The 22,795-nt window shown below is 39.5% G+C and overlaps 2 protein-coding genes across 2 annotated transcripts; one reads left to right on the top strand and one right to left on the bottom strand.

The window, feature by feature from the left end:
* Positions 1-3,002: 3,002 nt before the first annotated feature.
* bace2 (beta-secretase 2) lies at positions 3,003-16,356 on the top strand. Its single transcript, XM_062418898.1, has 9 exons — positions 3,003-3,583; positions 8,134-8,222; positions 8,628-8,844; positions 10,398-10,529; positions 11,185-11,319; positions 11,621-11,722; positions 12,206-12,355; positions 12,437-12,605; positions 14,687-16,356. The coding sequence occupies exons 1-9, from the start codon at positions 3,290-3,292 to the stop codon at positions 14,926-14,928; spliced, it is 1,530 nt and encodes a 509-aa protein (XP_062274882.1). The 5' UTR covers positions 3,003-3,289; the 3' UTR covers positions 14,929-16,356.
* Positions 16,357-17,120: 764 nt separating this feature from the next.
* Positions 17,121-22,728, bottom strand: LOC133981029 (transmembrane protease serine 2-like). The gene is made up of 11 exons (XM_062419916.1): positions 22,714-22,728; positions 22,291-22,441; positions 21,409-21,522; positions 20,974-21,103; positions 20,756-20,866; positions 20,615-20,658; positions 20,152-20,314; positions 19,890-20,062; positions 19,564-19,665; positions 17,855-17,997; positions 17,121-17,294 (listed from the first exon to the last, which is right to left on the bottom strand). The coding sequence occupies exons 1-11, from the start codon at positions 22,726-22,728 to the stop codon at positions 17,121-17,123; spliced, it is 1,320 nt and encodes a 439-aa protein (XP_062275900.1).
* Positions 22,729-22,795: the final 67 nt, after the last annotated feature.

The raw sequence follows: 22,795 nt of genomic DNA, 5'->3' as shown, positions 1-22,795 counted from the left end.
CACATTGTTAGGGTTATTGTAACTATAGTGATTAACTTCAGTGATAGAGAGAGAGAGAGAGAGAGAGAGAGAGAGAGATAGAGAGAGAGAGAGAGAGAGAGAGAGAGAGAGAGATAGAGAGAGAGAGAGAGAGAGAGAGAGAGAGAGAGAGAGAGAGAGAGAGAGAGAGAGAGAGCGAGGGAGATGGGGTGAACATGTGACAGTGTAACTGTGGACTCATGAGGAATTCACAGTGAGACAGTGGTTGTCTCTGTGCGACAGTGAGCGTGGAGAAGACCTGTGACATTGATCTTGCCTTAACACTGCGATCTTCTTCCTCCTTCCTTGCACTGTGCGATGCAGCAAATGAAACAGTCCTGGCTGGAACATGGACAGAACAAAAACCTCTGAGTTTCTAACTTGGAAGTTGAAATGTGTTTTTTTCTGCATACCACAAACTCTACATATTACACTGGAGTATAATTATACTGATGAGCACTTGGTGCTTGGATTCAGAATGGTACTTTGTGAGGAAGAAGTGTGAATCTTGTGCTTATTGATTGTGATTGGCATGTTCTTTGGATTACATAATCATATGAAAAGTAATTGACTTTAAAGTAGTAGCTGAGTTAGTGAACGTATGGGAGTGAATGAGGCTTTGAATGACTCCAGCAACAGTGTACATGACGAGGAGTTTGTATATATATATATATATATATATATATATATATATATATATATATATATATATATATATATATATAATGTGCCTCTATATATATATATATATGTATATATTTGCATTTAATAACTTAAAATAACTACGTATAACGTATTTAACTGTGCCTATAATCACATTGAGCATATGTACAGTGTATACTGAACTGAACTGAGTATGAACTGTGTACAGTGACTGAGATATTTATGGAGATTTTCTATAAAACGTATTAACTCAAAAAGAAAACCAGTTATTAGTAAGAAAAGTCATATCACCTAACAAAGAATTACGCACAATTTGACAAATCAATTAAATAATTCTAATAATTATAAATAATCTATACAAAGAAAAATAACACCTAGAAACTTTTAAAAAAAAAAACAAAATTACAAAATTTGCTTTCTTGCTATCAATTTGATTAATGTCACATCTAACTTTTTGGTTAAATGTTTTATAACTTCAGAAGTAGGTTTTGTAACATGTGCTAAAGTCTCTGTCTCTGTAATAAGCATGGGGGGGGGGGGGGGGGGGGATGTTGTTTTGTTTGCTGTGACTGAACACATTTAAAATACTAGACTACCATAACAAGACAACCAAAGGCCATGCACAAAATCTAAAGAATTGGATTTGCACTGCAAATGCGGAAACATTAAGGGAAGAAATAGCTGTGGAACAATGTGGATTTATTATGTTACACCCTTCAAAGAACAAACACACACGCACGCATGCACGCGCACGCGCACACACACGCACACACACACACACACACACACACACACACACACACACACACACACACACACACACACCCTTGTCGTGTCTATCCCAGTTGCGGTGGGAAGTCCTTCACTTTCATGGTTGGTTACAACAAATCGCTCATCAGACATGCCGGAAGTGGTGAAATCAGCAGCGTCAATTTTGCCTTCAAAATAAAAGACAATTAGGGACGTTTTACTCAGAACACTTCACAAATACAGTAAATAATAATGTCATTCCACTTAGTCAAATTAAAATAGTATAATATTGATGTAATAGATGTTATAGCCTGTAGTAGGTGGCTGCTATGGCTGTAGGCTATGCAGCTAACACCATGATCCCATTGTTGTGTTGGAGGCCTGTCCTCCTCCTTAGCCCATTTTATATTTTCTGTGGATCTATTTGATATATTTTTCTATGCTATATGTGGCTTATATTAAACAAAATGTGTAATATTCATATGCTACAGAGCCAAGAACGGTCGCGCTTGCAATTATTTGTTTAATGTTTTTATCTCGAGATCAAAAGTTAATTACTTTATTATCTTGAGAAAATAAGCTTTGTTGTCTCAAGATAATGAGATAGTCAACCCGTTGTCATGAGAAAATGAAAGAAACAGCAGTCTACTGTTTGGACTACCAGGCTGAGAGGTCATATTTTCTTCGATATTTTCTTCAATGTCTTCCACCATGTATTCTTCATTTTCAAGCCATGTCCATACATGGATATGCTGTGTCTCCACGACAACAGAAGTGAGGATGTCTGAATGAATCTATTTCATGTGAAAAAAATTTCAAAACCTCAGGATATTAAATAAACAATCATGAATTCAGAATTTTACTCAAAGTATCAAAAGTAAAAATACTTATGATGCAGATTGGCTTCTTTAAGAGTCTTAAAATATTTTACTGTATCACATTGTTTATTTTTTTCACCAAAACATACATGTACTTTACTGTTGTAGTTCATCAATGTGGAGCCAATTTTAGATACTAAATAGATTAATAGATTAAAAGTAATAATACTGCATCATATTATATAAGTGTACTATATGTTTTATAATAATAATCATCATAATAATAATAATAATACATTTAATTTATAGCTTCTCTCACATAAATGTGCATAACAAAGTTAAGAATAGAGTAGATAATTTAAACAAAAGCTAGAATCTTAAAATATATCTTTATCTAAAAAGTGAATATAAGTGGTAAATGATTGTAGTGGAGTACAAATTAGCAAAAATGCAAATACCCACGTAAAGTAGGACAGGTACCTCAAACAGTACATGAGTGAATGTACTTAGTTGCATTCAGTGCTATTAAGAGTGCACTGTTATAGATGCAGCTTGTTTAAGCTAATGGGAGAATGCCATGCACTGATTATCTCATTATCTAGATAGATATAAAGGCATTTTAAAAAATAGAATTGAAAGTATGACCTCTCTTGGCTTCCGTAGCTCGCTCTATTTACGCCCGTTACCTTTAATTTGAAGGTAATCACCGGAAGTCGTCTTCTCTATTTTGGCTAGCTTGAATCGTTGAAGTGAAGTGGAGGCGAAACATCCTAAAGAAGTCAAAGTCCTGTTTTCAGTGAGATAGTGTCAACATGTTCACTTACCTTTTGACACTTGAAGAAGCAGCGTCCCTGCAGTGGTGGTGATAATGATGATGATGGTGGTGGTGGTGATGAAGGTGATGGCGGCAGTCGCGGTTCATGATGGCTAAATTGAAAACTTGAGGAGCAACAAACTTTTTTTTTTTTTTTTTTTTTTTTTAAATAACGAGGAGTCCTCTCCCAGACTTTCCCTGCCTAACCTGAAGCAGCAGCAGCACCATGGCGACCACCGCCTCTTTCTCCGTGTGGGCATTTGCTTTCAGCTTTTGCCTCGGTGTGAGCAAGTGTTACTTTTCTATTCCTCTTAAAATCTACACAGGGAGTTACAACTTCTCCTCCGAAGTGGATGTGACTTCACTTCGTCCCGGAGCTTTAACGTCGGATGGAAACGGCCTCTCTCTGGCCTCTGACCCCACCGGTACAGTCAACTTTCTGGACATGGTGAACAACTTGGAGGGAGACTCTGGAAGGGGTTACTACATAGAAATGTCAATTGGCACTCCTGGCCAAAAGGTAATGTATCATAAACCTCTTTGCTATGTATGTGTCTGATATGTGTTTCATTTAGAGTTCATAAGCAGGATAAAGTCAAATGTGCCTTTTCCTCTGTCTGTATCATGTGTTTACATTCAGTCACTGATGGCAGGTCTGTTGTGTGAAGAGCTGCTGGATCTGCCCACCATGTGATCCACAGAAGAGTGTGTTTGTGCACCCCTCGAGGCTCTGTTACAGACACCAGAGCCATCTATTTGATATTTAAATATATATAACGACTGTTTGATATGACCCCCCCTCAGCATGTTATAATATTACTGTCCTTATTAAATCATATCAGCTGTTTTAATCTCCCAAACCTTGCCTGCCTGTCTGGATACCATCATGGCAGGATAGTGTCATGGCTGTGGGGTGCAAGCAGCTGGCTCAAGTCTTTGCAGCCTTGGGGTCTGTAGGTAGACTAAACCCCGGCTCACATGCACTCACATGATGCTGCCTGTGAGGACCACTGTTTCTTAGCAGGCAGCTGACAGGGATTATGAGGCTCCCAAGGAGCAAAGAGCGGCCCCACAGTTGTACAAAACAGCCAACAGCCCAGGCTCAGGCGTGTTGGCTGCTTAGTTTCTTCTGGTTGCACGAAAAAAAGATGCCTGTGCAATTTATTGTTATCCTTTCAAACTGCTCGTTATGTAAAGTGCCTAACAAGATCATATTAATGATTAAGGAGGACTAAATGGTCCCAGAAGGATTTCTTCCCCGTCACTATTAAAAATACATGATGCGTTAGGGTGTTGGAGGGTTTAAGGCTACGCTTTGCCATTGTGTTGTAAGTAGATGCGTTTCAAATGGAGCTTAAACCAAAAGGTGAATTATCTTATTACTTAGCTTGACCCGGTGTTCTCGGGGCCTCTCAAGTTAAACAGATCAGAGCTTTTAAGGCTCTTGGGTGGCACAGCTCGGTTTCTCAGGCTCGCAGAGGCTTATCAGTGGTGGCTGATATGTCACTGCCTTGTGTCAACTTCTGAGAGGATAATGGAGACGGATTATGCCGGGATACACTTCCCACACAACTTTACAACGAGGACAAAGTTGTTCTCAAGGAAAAATTGGCTTAATATTTGTAGTTTTAATGACATACCATAGATAAAGGTGTTGCCAAAATGAGGACATGTCCCAAACTTAATGTTAGGTTAGAATATCATGTATTCACTGCAACATTTAATTCCTCAGATTGCATAGAGAGTGACAGGTGTGGCCCCTAATTAATAGTTATATTATATTAACTTATTCTTAAATGTGCTTCAAATGTTTGATGAAGAGTCCTATACAAGCAATTTGTGTCTGTCTATAGATACAAATTGCGTACTGTAGTTTTATTCATTTATAGGTATCTTTGTTTTTGTGAATGTGTGACGTCTCTGATTACCTTTTCAAAATGAAGAGAGCCTCACCAGTTTGGCTATTTTGACTCTTCACAGCAGAGAAAGCACAAGTGTAATCTAGCGATGCCTCCCAGTGGGCCAGACAGCACAATGAAACCAGTTCACCTTAAATCCATACTATTTTTTACTTTACTATAACTTCTAACTACAACAGTAGCCTGTGTGACAAATATGGAATAATATTAACTTTCGTAACATAGTGTAACTAGTGTAAGAATAGTCAACAGGCCAGCCACTCATTCGTACAGCTACGTTATCCAACATGTTAGCCACCATTAGCTACGGGTCTTACCACAGGGTTATAGAGTTGAGTGACGGTGCGTGTTTGCTGCTTTTAAAGTTCAATTTTTTTTACTTGTAACAGGAAGAATATGTAATTTCTTCTTTCAGAGCTGCAGAGTCATAGGCAAGTCGGTATTAATGTTATTGGTTATACTCGGTATGTTTACTGCAATGACGTCAAAAAGCCTGCCATGTAAAATGCGTTAGGAACCTGTGTCACATCATTTAGTGTTTATATACTGCAGGAAAGTGTGGCTCCGGCTCTCCATACAGCCTGAGGAAGCTCAAGACGAATGACATTTTGATGAGACTAAATTAAAGTTGGATTACTTTGAATGTTGCACTCGTAGTCAATGGGAAATATATTGCAGTCTGTATTTAGAATGATTGTCTCAAAAGGTCATTTACTTCATTAAATGTTAAAGATGTGAGATGTACAGATAAGGAGACAGGGTGTCATCAGAATTGGACGTTAGACCTTTTTTAATGGCTTTAATGGGAATGAGCTGAATTATAGAAGAGGGAAGAGTGTAATGTGTAAATAAAGAGGACCATTACACTTCTTAACATTCCTCTAACATTACACCCTTTACACTCCGTCCATACACTGAAAGCTTCATATCCGTCTCTTACATCAGTAGAGCTCAGTCCACTTTGGTTCCGATTGGCTATGCACTGCCCAAAAACGTCCTGTAACTCGATACTGTTGAGTCAAGCTCTCAATATTATTCTAACTAAACGATGATGTGATTACAGGGCTGTGGTGTTAAATGAGGCACTATTCAAATGAGCCACTAATTGCCGCATCTGTTAGCATGTGGCACAGCCGGGGCTGAGGTGTCGGCTGGAGAGCCTCGCGTCTGCTAATTGGTACAAACAGGTAGCAGATGCACGTTGTCGCCACCGAGCCACCGCCAATTAGACAGTGAACGCTCAACTGCGGGCGACTGCAGGCTGCCTCAGCAGAGCGGGGAGGGGGGGGGAGAGATTTGCCTGAGGCTCAGCAGCCAAGCTCATGGTGGAGTGTGACTAGAAAAGATAGGCGGTGTGGGGATAAGGAAATGCCCCCGCTCCCCCCTCCTCCACCTCGAGGTTCCAGTATTTACCAATCTGGCCTGTTTGGCAGGTTGAGGCCTTGTGTAAGTGGACTGATGCCATCAGCCAGGCAGCAGTGGGGTTTTAGATGGCACGAGCACAGTGATGGGACCGGAGCCAGTCCAATGAGGAGGAACTGATAAGCCTGACTCTCAGGGACGTGCCAACAGGGGCTTCCCGTGCCCGCACCAGCCTGTAACACATGGTTGATAATTACAGAATTGTTTCATAATGACTTTATCCTCACCTGAGCGTGACGGAGAGATTTTGGCTTTGAGGAATAATTAATGCTACTTGTGGTTTCTCAGCAAATATAACGTGTAATCATAAACCGGCTCCAGTTAGAAATAGTTAAGCTTTTGGTGGAAGGGCTTGAGGGACAAAGCTCGAGGAAGTAAATGTCTTTGTGTTACGTGTGGAACGACTTGTTTGGCTTTCATATTCATTAACATTGTACATAAAGGACTTCCTGCTGGTCTGGTCTTTCTTCAACAATTGTAGACACAGAGGAGTGATGATAGACTGATTGTTGCAGTCAGTGTTAACAAGTATCCTGAAGGAAATACTGAGGAATAGACGGTGTCATGTGACATCAGTGACAAGCCACTATATAGACCTCTTTGTTAAGTCATCAGGTGGCTGTGGGGTATTAGGTTTATGACCCCCCGTCATGGTGAGGAATGCTTGCTTGCGAGTGCTAATGTGGCCGCCACTCAGTAGTGGAGAGGTGACACAAGACGACTGGCTAATTAGTTCCTGCTCGTTGACCTGACAGAAAAGAAAATAGAGATACTTTATTGTCTTTGCAAAGAGTACGACGAAAATGGAGTAGTAATATATATCAATATAATAAATATATATATATTTGCTGTAGCTTAAAAAACAAAATAAACAAACAAAATGATTAGTGAGATATTGAGATGTTGCACTTCAGGATATAATTGATGCCTTGAAGACGATATTATATCAGCTGCTGTTAACTGGTCCCCACTGTGCACATGACACATACCAGTACAGCTGGAATGGGTCATGTCAGTAGCTGGAGGCTATCATGTTTAAATTCATAGATCACACTTTAGAGGGTAATTATATGAGAGATGCAGTGTTTGCTCAGCAGTAACGCTCCAAAGATCATCTGTAATGGTTTTGTGTGTGTGAGGATTTAGAGACAGTCAAAAGCATTAAGAAAAAATTAATTACAAAATACTGACCAAAAAGTGACTGTTATTACAATTAAAACCAGAACCCGGAGCAGAGCAGCTGTTAATGACGTTTCCCAGTTGGATGAATCACACTGACACACATGCAGCACTGCTAAGTTGTGGATAATTGTCATTAATGTCACATATTTGACAACAAGCCTTCCAGTTAATTAAATATTCCTTCATAAGGCTGAATATGAATAAGAAAGTCTCTAAAAATGTGTTTAGTCTGTTTGTGTATTGCCTGTTTCTCTTTGTCAGTGTTTCCAGTTTAATCTGTTTTTTTTGTTTGTTTTTATGATTTGTAAAAGAAATATGTAAAAAACTCTTTTGCAACTGCTCTTTTTCTGCTTCTTCATCTTCCTTCTCTTCCTTCTCTAATTATTATTACTACAAAAACTCACTTTTATGTCTTGGTTCAACAACTACTACTGACTATTTGTGAATGTATTAACGCTGTGCTGCACCTGTCTTTATGTTTAACTGTGTAAGTGAGGGTGGGGTTGACTCACAGTTGTTATAGCAAATGCTTCCTTTTGTTTTTCAGCTGAACATCCTGGTGGATACAGGCAGCAGCAACTTTGCCGTGGCTGCGGCTCCGCACCCATTTATTACTCACTACTTCGACACTGCACTGTGAGTGGCTGAAACACTTTGTGTAATCCAATGCACGTGCTCTTGGAAATGTCTCGCTAGAATTGTGTTATAGTGTTAAGTCATCATTTTTACCTTTTGTTTCTTATAGCTAAAGTAGGATTTATTGATGACATATTATCAGAGACTAAAGGTTCTTTATAGACAATTTGGTATCTTTTGTAAAAGGTGAAGTCATGAATCACTTAGGCTAATGTTTGCTATTTTAATAATTTAAATGTGTATCATGAATCAGTTTATCTTAGTTTTAAAGTGAATTTGTCCTGTTATAGTTTTCCTGTCTTATGCTTATTTTTTGCAGTATGCCCCTTTATTATATCCCTAAATCTAAGTACCATCTCTGTGCCTCAATCATGTCTTAATTCAGCTTCTGCCTATGTGTTTTAGTTCCAGTACCTACGACTCATCTCGCCGCACCGTGGGTGTCAGGTACACTCAGGGAAACTGGGAAGGTGAACTGGGTATCGACCGTGTCACCATCCCAATGGGCCCCAACGGGACCATCACCATCAACATAGCGGCCATCCTGTCGTCTGAAGGCTTCTTCCTCCCTGGGGTGAACTGGCAGGGCATCCTGGGACTGGCCTATCCCATGCTGTCACGGGTGAGAGACACCAACACGCTCTTAAAATGTTTAAGTCATAGATCACTCACAATGTAAAAACCTAAAAACCTTAAATTACCTTCTCACTGATTTTTATTAAAGCAGCAGATCCACACCCAAAATATGTTGAACAAAATACTTAAGTAGTAGAAGTAGGAATATTCAGATATCATAAATAATAGTGTACAATGAAATGTAGAAATCAGAAAAATGGGTAATTGTGAAAAAGCTTTTTTTCCTCTTTATTTTGGGATATATTTATTAAAGCAGTGATATCTGATCACTGCTCATGTAATCATTGTTTTTAGTTTGTTAGTAGTTAGAAAAATCCAACCCTGAATATATCAAGGGGACTATTTTTTTATTTTATTTCATAGCCTCCTTTTCTTTTTCAAGCAATTAAAAAAATACAATCATCTCTCTCTTGATTTAACTTAATATACTTTACTTGAGAACCTGAAGCTGGTCCTACATGCCTAAAATAATCTAAACAATATTATATATTACAAATGTGCACTTTTTTGAGCCCTGAGTTTGTTTACTGATCACTGTGAAATGTGTCATAAAGTAAGTAGGTCATTCAAGGAGTGGCATATTTAAATTACATCAATTGTGTATACATTCAATATATAACTATTTATATATATATATATAACTTTTCCACAAAGCATCACACTCGAGCAGAAAAGGGGAAAAAAGGCGCTTGATGCTATCAGGGTTAAACGAGTTAATCAAGCAGCACTGCATAACTTCCTACTGCCCCACATCTCTTACAGCACTGAAAAACGGTTCAAACTGAGATCTTATCTGCCTGTAGTCACGGACATTTCACATGACAACAGAAAAGTTTCGTGTCCATGATTTATTTTCGGAAGTCGAGGCTTGGATGCTTCTGTGTAACGCTCATTTAGTTTCATTAGATAAATTCACCCAACATAGTTTACTAATTCAGTAAATTACCTTAATCATCATGTTTATTATTGGATCTGTTCCATTGATTAAATAAATTGAAAGTCTTGTCTAGAAGAAGCACAGTTAGTCCATTCTAATTCATTTTCAGGAGCTGCCGAAGAACATCCTTAACTATAAAGTGTGATAGTCGCTCAGTGTCAGCTTTCTTTAATATGATAATTTGGTGAATTGTCATGTTAAAGAGTGACGTCACCTTTAAACGGGCACAATACATTCTTTCACTCTGTGCTGACTACAGCAACCTTTGGGATCAAATGCCAGTGATTGAAGGGCAGATAGACTCACACTGACCGCTTTGTGCTGTCGAAGTGTTCAGGTCCAACTTCCCTGGGGGACATGATGACACAAAACCTGTCTGAAGAAGAGAGGACATCCTTTAGTCAAGGGAGATACTGTACTGAACATTGTTTCAGTCTTTTTTTATCTGTTCTGAAACATCAGTGAAGAACATTTTAGTTGTGTGGTGCAACATTTGTAGAAAGTCATTCTGCATATTCACACAAAGTAAAAATCTTAAAATGCAAAACGCTCAAATCAATGAACACAACTGAATGATGACACACGCTCTGTCTCTCAATCAGCCGGACTCGTCCGTGGAGCCCTTCTTCAACTCGGTGGTGAGGCAGCTGGGAATTCCTGATATCTTCTCCCTCCAGATGTGCGGTGCTGGACTGTCAGCCAGCAACACGGCGGACCCTGCGGGAGGCAGTCTTGTGAGTAGTCAGGAGGGTCTGCTCAGGGAGGAGTTTGATGAAATGAACATATGAAAAACAATTTGGTTGTAGAGTTTGCTTAAAGGCATTTTTGTTTTGTTTTGTCTTTGATCATTTTTTAAGCTCTGCATCTCATTTGTATTTGTGTGATGCAGTATGTGTCTTATTATTTACAGTATTCATTATGTATTTCATGAGAGTCCTGGGATGTGGTTGGTCACTCTTCTTCTTAGACTGAATAAAACCTCACTGGTGGATCAGACAGAGGAGCTCAGTGCATTTTGGAGACATAATAGCTGGCATCCTCTTCATCACTGCAGTTTCCCCATCGCAGGCCCAATCCAGTTAGAGTGTAGCTAATTAAGATAAGATAGTATCCTGCTGAGAGCAGGTCTGTCGCTGTTATACGGACGGCCTTGATGCCTCGCTCGCTGCATCTCCACCATGTTACCCACTGATACAGACAGATGGAGAAGATGGCAGGGTGCTTGTGTGTGTGTTTATGTACTCTGCCAAAATATATGGGGATAAACCTTTACTGGAGTGTACCCTTGTTGGGTTTCCATTGTGTTGTTGTGTTCACAGATGACCCAGTGATGATTGATGATATAATGAGTGTTTTGGGGTTTGTTTGTTTTTTGCGTTTCTTCCTTAGATCATGGGAGGGGTTGAACCAACTCTGTATCAGGGGTCAGTGTGGTACACCCCTATATTAGAGGAGTGGTACTACCAAGTGGAGGTTTTGAAGCTGGAGGTCGGCAACCAGAATCTGGACCTGGACTGCAGAGAGGTAAACTTCTGCATTTTTCTTATGATATCTGAAACTGTTAAACACCACCCACCACCCGTTTCATGAAACGTCAGTAAATAATATCTCTGAATCGTAAAGCAGAGAGCAGAGCCGGTCAGACAGCTGATGTACTCTGGTTGATATGTTTTCGTGATGAGCCGGGAGATAAGCTGGAATTCAATTCGTTTTTTGTCTGCTCCTCATTTTCTATTCTTTTGTTTGCTCAAGGTCTTCAGTAGCAGCCGGTTGAACTGAGAGAAACCTTACTGCACTTCACTCTTTCTCTCTCTTTTTATCTCAGTATAACATGGATAAAGCTATAGTCGACAGCGGGACAACACTGCTGCGACTTCCTGTCAACGTCTTCAACGCGGTGGTGGGAGCCATCACACGTAGTTCTCTGGTACGCTGCCGTCTCTCCACAGAAAATGATGAAACATGTTGTCAGAGCAAAGAGATGCAGGGGAGGATAGGACACACACACACACGCACGCACACACACACACACACACACACACACACACACACACACACACACACACACACACACACACACACACACACACACAGCTCAAGGACAGTAGCTTTGAGAGGAAGTATTTCTACTATAAAAAAAAAAAAAGAAGTGTTTCCATGGTTTTGTTTTTGTTTTTTTTCTACTTTGTTACACATTTTCCACCTTTTACAACTGTACACAAACAGCACTCAAGGTTAATTTGAACCTGGAAGCAACATTTTCAATTACAGTACCAACATCCTTGCAGATTAATCCCAAGCGAGTCAGGATTTCAACTCAATAAGGAAAAATAAAAGAGAACAGCAAAAGCCTGTTTTTTGTTGCACTGCCCTTCTGTTTTTCCTCCATGTGTTTGTCTCTTTGGTTCAGATCCAGGACTTTTCCTCAGGGTTCTGGGATGGCACCAAGCTTGCATGCTGGATGAAGGGAGAGACCCCTTGGAGGTTTTTCCCCAAGCTGTCCATCTATCTAAGAGCCACGAACACCAGCCAGTCCTTCCGCATCACCATCCTTCCTCAGGTACATAAACACACCAACAGAAACATCCAAGAAGGGCTCCTACATTCGGCTAAGCCATCAATTTTCTCTCTCGTGCTGCAGCTGTACATCCAGCCAATCACAGATGTGGACGGCACGCTGGACTGCTTCCGTTTCGGGGTGTCTTCGTCTGCTAACGGCCTGGTGATCGGGGCTACCGTTATGGAAGGTTTCTACGTGGTGTTTGATCGTGCTCAGCGGAGACTAGGCTTCTCACTCAGCAACTGTGCAGGTGAGGGTACATAACAGGCCAATCAAAGTGCTTGTGGAGGATCATTAATAAGACGGGAAAGTATGTAAAACTAAATATATCTGATAGACAGACCTCCAAACAAAGTGGTTCATTGTGTATCTTATCCATCTGGAACAGTCAACGCTACGCTGGACCATGTTCTTTACGACCATCGGGACCAATTTACGGTGCATGCGATCACGTGATACAGGAAAAAAATGTTTGCTGGGATACAATGGCTTCACTCAAGTCACTGTCTGCACTCACTAATTAGGTTGTGTGTTTTCCAATGATACATAACACAAAATATAAAGACAGCAGCAAAATGTTCATATTGTTCCATTGTCTACTCAAAATACAGGACAATAGAAATAAATGGCTGTAACTCACTGAGGAGGAGGTGTATTTGCACCAGAGTTCCAAAACATGTAAATACAACTTTTCACGTTGGGAAAAAAACAAACACTGGTTGACTATGAAGTTATTCAACAAAACAAGTTTGTTTGTTTTTTCACTGGGCGTGTTTTAGGCTTCTTTTGTCATTTTGTCAAATATGGTAAGCTCACACAAAAGTAATGCATGATGGTGACTTTACTCCGCACCAGAAAGAAAGGATAGGTTCACCTGAATCATTTGATGTATAACATTTGATACTCACTTAAAGATTAAGTTCAGAATTGGCAAAAATATATAACTATGCCGAGGTGCTTCTTTGTCTATATAGGTTTTAGAGGTTTAAATAATTAGCTTGTATGGTGATCATCAGCCTTTTTATTATATTTTGTACACAGATTTAAATGTATGTTTCTTTGCTTTTTGGTCATTTTGTTTTCCAATCTCAACATACCATATTATTCTCAATACACTAAATGTATTGTAAATGTTTGTATGAAGGACTGAAGTCACACCATAAAAATTGGCACAAGAAAGCCTATCCATACTCATTATACTTAATATTATAATAACTCATAATCAATGTTGAATGTCATTGTGAACATACAGTACCAGTCAAAAGTTAGGACACCTTTCTGACCCCTTTAAATGTGATCTTTGACAGTCCTAAAATACAAAAGTAGCAATAAATACTACTACACCTACTTAAGATTCCTCTAAACATCGTAAAGAAACAAAACAACTAAAGGAAAAAGGGGACTTGAGAAAAGCAAATATAAACACTTTCATAATGATCTGTAGGTTTCATTTCTGTGGTGTCAACTGATGACAGAGATGAGCAAAATGTCCTTAATGTTCCTGATGATATTGCTTTTACACTGCAAGATCTTAAACAGAAAAAGAAAAACTACAGTCCAGGCATTTAGTGTAGAATAATTAATAACTTAAGGCAAAGCAAACTGTGCAGTGTTCAATAATACTTGTGAGCTGACTGACCAAGACCACCAGATGATCCCATTCATCGTGACCTAAACAGCAGAGGTTAAACCTTTTACAGTGGTACTTCCCTGATGGTCTGTGTAAATATGAACTTGGGCAAGGCTTCCCTGCTCTCATCTTAAAGTACAAAGATCCCTTTTGTTCTGTAATAAGTAAAAGACTTGGAGCAGATGTAGGCTGAAGGTTAAGGATGCAGGCTTGTGACAGTGGGGTAGCAAGCTCTGATATCAGGAGCTGGCTGCTAAAATCTGGACACAGAAAACTCTCAACAAGTGATGAGTCACCCAGGTGACGCAAATAACCTCTAATTGCTCTGATGGTGATGCTTAGTGGCCGCCATTCTAAGTGAATGGACGTCTTAGCTCGATAGTAATCTAGTTGACATTTTATATCCGCAACAAGCAATATCACCAAAGTGTTAATTGCTTGTCTCAATCAAATTGATTTTAGAAAAAAACCTTCCTGTGTCTTAACCATTAGGCTTGCTGGTTTTGTCCAGCAGTGGTAAAACATTTTTATTAGTATGTATTAACATGTTTGAGATTCATTCATTGTAGTTTTTTTATGATTAAATACATTTTTCACTTTTTCAAAGTTTGTAAATGTTTATTTTACCTTGTTGGTTTATCAGTGTGATGCAGCCAATCAGAACAGAGGGTTGTAATGATCTGTCATATATTTGTCTGCAGTGAATGGCGGAGTGGCTCTGTCAGAGATCGCCGGACCCTTCTCGGCAGCAGACGTGGCGGCCGACTGCTCCACCGGGCCGCTGAAGGAGCCTCTACTGTGGGTAATTTCCTACGCTTTGATGGCGATCTGTGCCGTGATCCTCATCATCCTGCTTCTCTTGCTGGTCCTGCCTTGCAGACACAGAGACCGCTCCGGGGAGATAACCGACGAGTCCTCGCTGGTCCGCCACCGCATCAAGTGACTGAGAGGAATGGGACGAGCAAACAGGGTGAACGGACCGGGGACCAGCGAGCAGAGCCCGTCCACAGCAGTGGCGAAAGGGGTTAAACTCGGACCGCACCGACCATCGACACTCGGCTCTGAGTGTCCGACAGACTCTAGACTGCACCCATCTGCTTGGCCCAAGGAGGTAGATACGGACAGATCAACTGCCTCTTAAAGGGAAAATCCACCCTGAAAAAAAACAAACTGAACCAAACTGACACACTTTGTTATCAAAGACCTTGTGACGCACACTAACCATCACACAGCAGTGATGTGTCATAGTAATATCAAAAGGTGGAGTTCCCTCCTTACAGACAATCACAGAACAGCAGGTGAGGAGGACATTAGCAGTACATGCATTATTATTCTTCAATAATTTAAAAGTTACAGTTTTGATATCCAGGCAAATTGTGTATTAATAATTTCTAAGGGCTCAAAACCTCTTTAAAAAAAGTGTCTTTACTGTTGATCATCTGCCACCGACACATCTCTTAGCTTCTTTAAAGATCTAAATGCCAACTCTGTGATCAATGAAGGAATGCCTTATTATATTTAAAGTCTGCAATTGTAGTAAAGTTTGTGCCTGTGTATATTGAGTTTAAGGGGAAAAGCTGCTGAAACAATCACAGTTAATAGGAAGAATATTCGGGGTTACACACATGTTTACAGTGCCTATAGTGCCTTTAAGTCTCAGCTCACTGCAAACACATCTTGATATACAATATCAGCGGTGTGAGACTCACTCTGCTGAATTGCACTGTCTCTAAAATTGATCAAACTGTAATATAAAGGTAAAGATGAATAATTCTCATTCTGTAAAATAATAGTTATGAAATTTGTTGTATTATTGTGATTTAACAAATTCTGTTTTTGTCCAACTTTTGAATGAATGTGATTGTATTATTAATCCAAGTATTTGCTTTTTAGATGCAGTTATGACACTAGTTTTGCAAGGGTACATATTTATACTGCACATTTTATACAAATCAAACACTGAAGTAGAAGCCAAAGGATTTTGAAGCGGACATATTGAAACTACATGTGTCATCCGGGTACATTTGGGCCACAGTTAGCTTTTTTAGCAAAGCTGATTTGACCTGTTAGCAATAAGTGACAGCTTTATATGTAAACGTCAATGATCTAGTATGTGAATCATGGTTCTCTGCTGAGGCTGTGCTGCACAATCAGGAAGAGAAATATGTGCTGTTTGATTCTGTTAATGAGCGACACATCTCAAACTGCACTAATATCTCAGCCTGCCAACATTTTAAGGGGTCAAATTGAAGGTACACTTGAATCTTTGAATGTTCACTTATTTAGAAGTGTATTTTTCTGTTCCAAAATTGTACTTAAATGTAAATAAAATAACGTGACCAAATAAAAGATATAAATCAGAATAGTGACTCAGGACCGAAGCATCCTCTGATATGATTGTGCTTCAAGCTTGATGCGGTTTGTGAGTGACATCTTGTGTTGAAACATGGCACATCTCCATTTAAAAGCTCATTTTATAACTGAATTAAAAGGACATTTTCAGTCAAAGTTATTCAGGTTAATTAAACACTTTCTGTATCTCAAATACATATAAATAAAACTCATACACAACAAGAACTGTAATACATAAAAAGTATTTAATAAGTTATGTTGGCAATACATACAGTATAATATCGAGACAGTTCTATAAAAAAGTGTCTTCATGCTCTAAAACAACCTCTCAGACATTTCCTCTTTGGTCCTGTCAGTCATCTTGATGCTTCTGCAAACACACAAACATTGTTTTTAGCTGTTTCCTGTGATTGAACATTATTCTACACAATTAATGCTTCTTTAAATGCTAAAGAAAAATTAAAATACAACCAATTTTCATGCAAACAATTGCCACATTTCATTATTAACAGCTACACATGAATAAAATCATATTTGTTACTGATTTTATATCATCAAACTCAAACTGCAATATTAAAATCTCAACTTTTATCAAGATATACTGTAGGTATTATTACATTGAGTCAAGAAGTATTACTGCTTATTGTATCTGTTGCTCTAAGCTGATGAAATCAAACGCTACAAATTATTTGCACATACAGGACAGAGAAATGTTGAGCATAGATTGGAGTTAAATTGATTTTGTTAAACTGCCTTTATGAGTCCAACCCTTCCATTAAACACTCAGCTGTTGTGAGTTTTTACCTTCATCTGATAGTGGATCCAGTCAAGGAAATGGGTGACGTTGCCATAAACACCTGGTTTGTTCTGCTCAGCACAGTCGTCTCCCCAAATACTGTCCCCAACGAGCCACCATACTCCATCCTTCAGGGACACCAGAGGGGCGCCGCTGTCAGTCTGAAAAAGAGTTCGGCACAGATTGAGTGAGAGTTGGTGAGCTACACAGTTTAGAGACATTTAAGATTTTAAGGTTTTAAGATCCATAAAAAATGTTGTATATTTGTATGTAAGTCAGCTGCTTCTGTATAAAGCAGCTGACTGTATTAATGGTTTGTTATAAGTCATCGAATGAAAGTATTCATTTAAAGCTGTTACCATGTACTGAATATAGTGCAGGTCTTGTTTAAATACAATTACAGTGTGGACATGCTCTGAATTCATTCAAGAACAGAAACTATTTGTGTCAGTGTCTGTTATCGGTTGCATCTGTTCTAAAAATATGTTATCATAAAGACCATTTGTTACTACTGATGTAAAGATCAACAAGTCCTTGTGTACATCGTGATCAGTTGACTGTGTATTTAAAGCTCTATAGCAACACATTACCCCCCGAAGGCGGTCACACTGCCGCTTACTACATAATAAAATCAACTACACGCTCTGACATGTTTGATGTTATCAGTTAAAAAGAGTTTCATTGTATCGGGTTTTAAATTGAAGCGTGTCGTCAGTCGTACATGACATGTGTCTGATCCTGCCTCCGTCTCTCTGGCGCAGAGCATGTCCTGTGATATCCTGCCATTGTAGGCGTTGGAGCTGTTGCAGACTGAAGTATTTATGAGTGAGACCTGAGCCTCCATCAAGTGTGGAGAGCCGGAGTCTGTCGGAGAGATGGAAACATCACTTGATTCAAGATACAAGGATTTATTACCGTGCCATTGATTGGAATGTGTGTATGCAAACACACATCAACAATACAATACAGATACACATCAAAAATACTCTAGCAAAATAAATAAGGCATCAGATTAAACATATAAAATATTCTAACAATAAATAAAACACGTTTCTGATGCATTAAAGGGACAAAGTTACATTAAGTTCATGGATTGAACTGATGATGAGAAGTTGAATGAAGGCCCTCACTGCCTCAGGATATGTGCTGCTGTGGAAATGAGTAGTTCTGCTCTTAACACTGTTAACTTTTGCCTGAAGTGCCTAAAGTTGTTGCAAAAACTTAAAGTTTCTACTATCTCAACAGTCTGATTATTGATAACTAAGGGCTAAAGCTAATCTTTGTGGACTTTGTGGAAGTCAACAACCATCTCCTTGGTTTTGGAGATGTTTAGGATTAAGTTGTTATGAGCAAACCTCGTAACTAGTGAGAAGACTTCTGCTCTGTCAGCTGTTTCATCATTACAGAAGATCAGACCCGTCATCTGCAAATTTGAAGATTTTAACTGAGTCAGAGTGAGAAATACAATTGTTTTTGCAATCGACAGAACACTACGCCGGTGAGAACCAGCGCTAATGGGCGTTGCCTTTGATAACTTGTTGACTTAACTTGTAATCTATTGGTCAAACAGTCAAAGATCCAGTTACACATAGACCTGCTGACACCCATCTTCAGGAGTCACACTTTGCATTCACATTGGAGTGAATGCAAGTTGAATACAGCGTCCTCTACAGGCCTTCCCTGTATACAACTTCAATCTGATAGTTGGTTACTAGTCTCTCTAACACCTTCATAAGTCATTTCCACAGGTCTGTAATGGTTTTGACTGCCAACATTAGTCCATTTATGTATGTGGGGCGGCTGTGGCTCAGGAGGTAGAGCGGTCGTCCTCCAATTGGAAGATTGGTGGTTCGATTCCCGGCTCCTCCAGTCTACATGTCGATGTGTCCTTGGGCAAGACACTTAACCCCTAGTTGCTCCCGTTGCTGTGCCAACGGTGTATGAATGCGAGTGAATGGTGAATGGTTCCTCCTGATGTGCAAGTTGGCACCCTGCGTGGTATCAGTGTATGAATGTGTGTGAATGCGGTGAATGAGTTGTAGTGTAAAGCGCTTTGAGTGGTTGAAAAGACTAGAAAGGCTACTATATAAGTACAGTCCATTTACACTACTTCAAGACATTTAAAAAAAACATGCACCATAAATTCCTATTTTTTTCAAGTGGAACATCTCTTTAAAGTCACACAAGTATTTGTTCAAATTATATCAGGCAACTCTTGGTGACTACAGCAGGGCTTTGACTATGGCGCCACCCAGTGTTGGCTTTAAAAAAGACACTGTGGCACATAGCAACCAGCAGTAATGTATTAGTCTTTTTAACACCTATTTAATTTCAGTTTCTGGTATTCACTTGCGCCTGGTGTGTTTTTCCACTGATGAAGCTTCCACTCTGTTCACACCACATAATAACTTTTAACCTTAACTGTCTCACCTCCTTCTACCGTTCGACCAAACCATGTTGTCCAGCACCTTTGAGGAGTCACGATGTTTAAACCAACATTCGGCAGGCACACTGGTCCAATATTTCTGGAGACTAACAGAGAAAAGAAGATGATTGTTGTTATAAATCTACAAAAGGAATATGTGATTGATTAAAAAGGTTTTACTGTGTTGAGCATTAAAGCCAGACATGAATCAGCTGATTTCCATAGAATAAGAAATGAATGAGGAATAGTTTTGTGTTGTTTATTTGGATTTTTGAGTGTGGATGTGTTGATATGCCACTCTTCTTCTTCTGGTAAATCTTTTTGTAAGCACCTGTCTTGTCCACAGGTTTGGAGAGCCTCATCAGAGCAATGTCATTCCTGCGAGTGAGGCTGTCGTAGCCTTCGTGGATTATAGTGTGGCTCACAGAGTAAGCAGGGTTAAACAGAGTGCCTAATGGATTCACAATCCCAGCATACACTGTCCAGACTCCTGGGCGAGAGGCCCTGCGGAGGAGAGACACAACAGAGAGTAGATTCAGGTGGAGATCAGACTACAACCACTGCTTTGATCAGTGCAGTAAACAAAGACTGACTTGGCCACACAGTGTGCTGCAGTGACTATCCAGTAGGGGGAAATGATTGCTCCTCCACAGCGGTGAGAGCCCCCGATCTGCAGGCTGACCTGCCACTGCCAGGCCCCGAGAGAGGCCAGTTGGCCCCTAGAGGCCCTGCTGGAGTTCACACCACCTCCACAATCTGTGGACAAGATTGCTGTTAGAAATTTCACAGCTAGTGGGTTTCGCACAAGCAGATGTCAAAGTGTTAAATGGCATGTGTACAGCAATGTCACCTTTTTATACCTTTTTATATACAATAAAATGATCTCACTGTTTACTGATTAATTAACGGAAACAGCCTGAATGTTAACCGTAGGAAATATCTGAATAACACTGTGTCCATTGACACTTAACCTAGATCTGATTTGTTTGGGAAGAAATGCCTAAAATACATCAAATAAAGTATGAAATTATACTTTATTAGTACATCATGACTTACCAGTGCATCGTAATGTCACCACGCTGTTGTTGGGGCAGGTTTTGCTGCAGACGACAAACAGAAGAAATTTGAAATACGAGTAGGTTCATATTGATTTAATATTAGAGTCATTTGCTGGCTCATTATTACCAGTTCACTAACCTGGGGAAAAGCTGTTGCAATATGGAAATCTCAGGGTTGAAATCCGACTTCATCATCAAGAATCCATCACCAGAATCCGCCTCCCGCTGTCCTGATTTAAAATATGTGCTCCTGTCAAACCACAGGATGGAAAACACAACTTAACTTAAACACATAAAACATTGACACATGCAGAGGAAACAGTCCGTGTCTGATCCAGTGAAACGGCAACATTTTACCTGCTGTATCCAATGTGCTGACAGCTCGCTCTCCCCCGCTGGTCCGTCCAGCCGCGCCAACAAACAGACCTCCAGGTTTTAGTTTGAGACGAGTAGATCTGGAGCAGGAAACTGGAACCATGAAGCCTCACTGACAAAGCAAACAGAGACAATCACTTGACATTTTGCTACGTGAGGAAAGACGGTGAAGACAATAGGCAACTGGTGCAAATATGTGTTAAGTGACACATTTAACTGACAACACAAAGAATGTTTTCTATAGAGCCTGAAGGAAAGATCAATTCTAACATGCATGTGTAAACAAATTATTAAGATGTCTATCAGTTAGTGTTACTTTTAGCTGTAAGAGATTGTGTTTTTTCAAGGTGGATGATGAGATTTTAGGGTTTTCAGGTGTGTTTTGTCATGCGCTTTGGTCTAAATGAGGCTGTTTACCACAGTTAGCTTCATCCTGGCCTGCTGGACAATCCTTCACCCCGTCACACCACTGGGACTCCCATACACAGCTCCCATCGCCACACTGACGCCCATGCATACAAGATGAGGAATCTGGGAGATAAGAGAGGAACTGGGTATAAATATATACACAGTTTTTATGTTTGTATTCGAGGTTCAAGTGGGAATTAAACCCTTCACTCACAGTAATAACCGAGGAGGATTCCAGCCAGCAGCAGGAGGAGCAGCAGGCAGATCACAGCAGCCACAGTAAACTTAACACACCTTCGTTTTAAATCTGACAGGACGACAACACACACACACACACACACACACACACACACACACACACACACACACACACACACACACACACACACACACACACACACACACACACACACACACACACACACACACACACACACACACACACACACACACAGTAAATGTAGATATGATTACACTGTACCTATAAATCTTATTTTTATTATGTAAAAAATATATGTTGTTTTTTTTGCTTTTATTGTATACTGCAGTATTACAGACAATTAAATTAAAATACTAAATTAAAACACTATGTATATATATTAACTATACATACAGTATATAGAGCAATGGCCATCCTTAATATGGAACGTTTATCCAGATTTTTACTGAATATCTGTTTATATTAGGATTATACTCTGTTAATTTATCTAAAAAGTTTTATACCTACCAACATTTAATTATGAGTTTCTACATTTTCTGTGTCATCCAAACAAAATGGTCAATCTTGACCTGGTACATTCATATGAACATAAACATACACTGTATATTCTTACAAAGACCTTTTGGTTTGTTAAGTGTTTTTCTACAATAATGGAAAGGAGGCTGGGGTACCTTTGTGTTTGGGGATGGAGTCTGTGATCTCAGGTGGCGGCTTCAGGGCCAGGTGGTGAACATACTGAGGCCCGACGTCTGATCTGCTGAGTGGAGGAAATGTCCTCCTCTCACCATCCTCACAAATGAAAGAAGAACCTGGATCAGGATACTGTTGGTAAAGCAAATAAATCCAGAATAAAACTTTCATACACTGACCACTAAGAATTTGAGCTATTCCACTTGTGAGATGATCTAGGAACAGATTTAAAAATGTTCATGTACAAATGAGATTTTCCTGCATTTCAAGTACAAAATGTTACATGTTATTTTATTCACTGACATTTATAAACTCCATTATTGAAAAGTATTGATAGGAATTACTCTAAATACATGTATATTATTAATATAAGAAGTTTCTCTAGGATAAAATGCAAAACTTACTGGATTGGTGGTCATTGCTGATGGATGCAGTGGGTGAAAAAAAGCCTTTTAATGTTTTTACAGCTCTGTTGTCAGAAGATAA

The sequence above is a fragment of the Scomber scombrus genome, chromosome 5 (assembly GCF_963691925.1).
Source record: "Scomber scombrus chromosome 5, fScoSco1.1, whole genome shotgun sequence".
Taxonomy (NCBI): Eukaryota; Metazoa; Chordata; class Actinopteri; order Scombriformes; family Scombridae; genus Scomber; species Scomber scombrus.
Note: the sequence above shows the minus strand (reverse complement) of the source record. Positions and strands in the feature narration are given on the sequence as shown.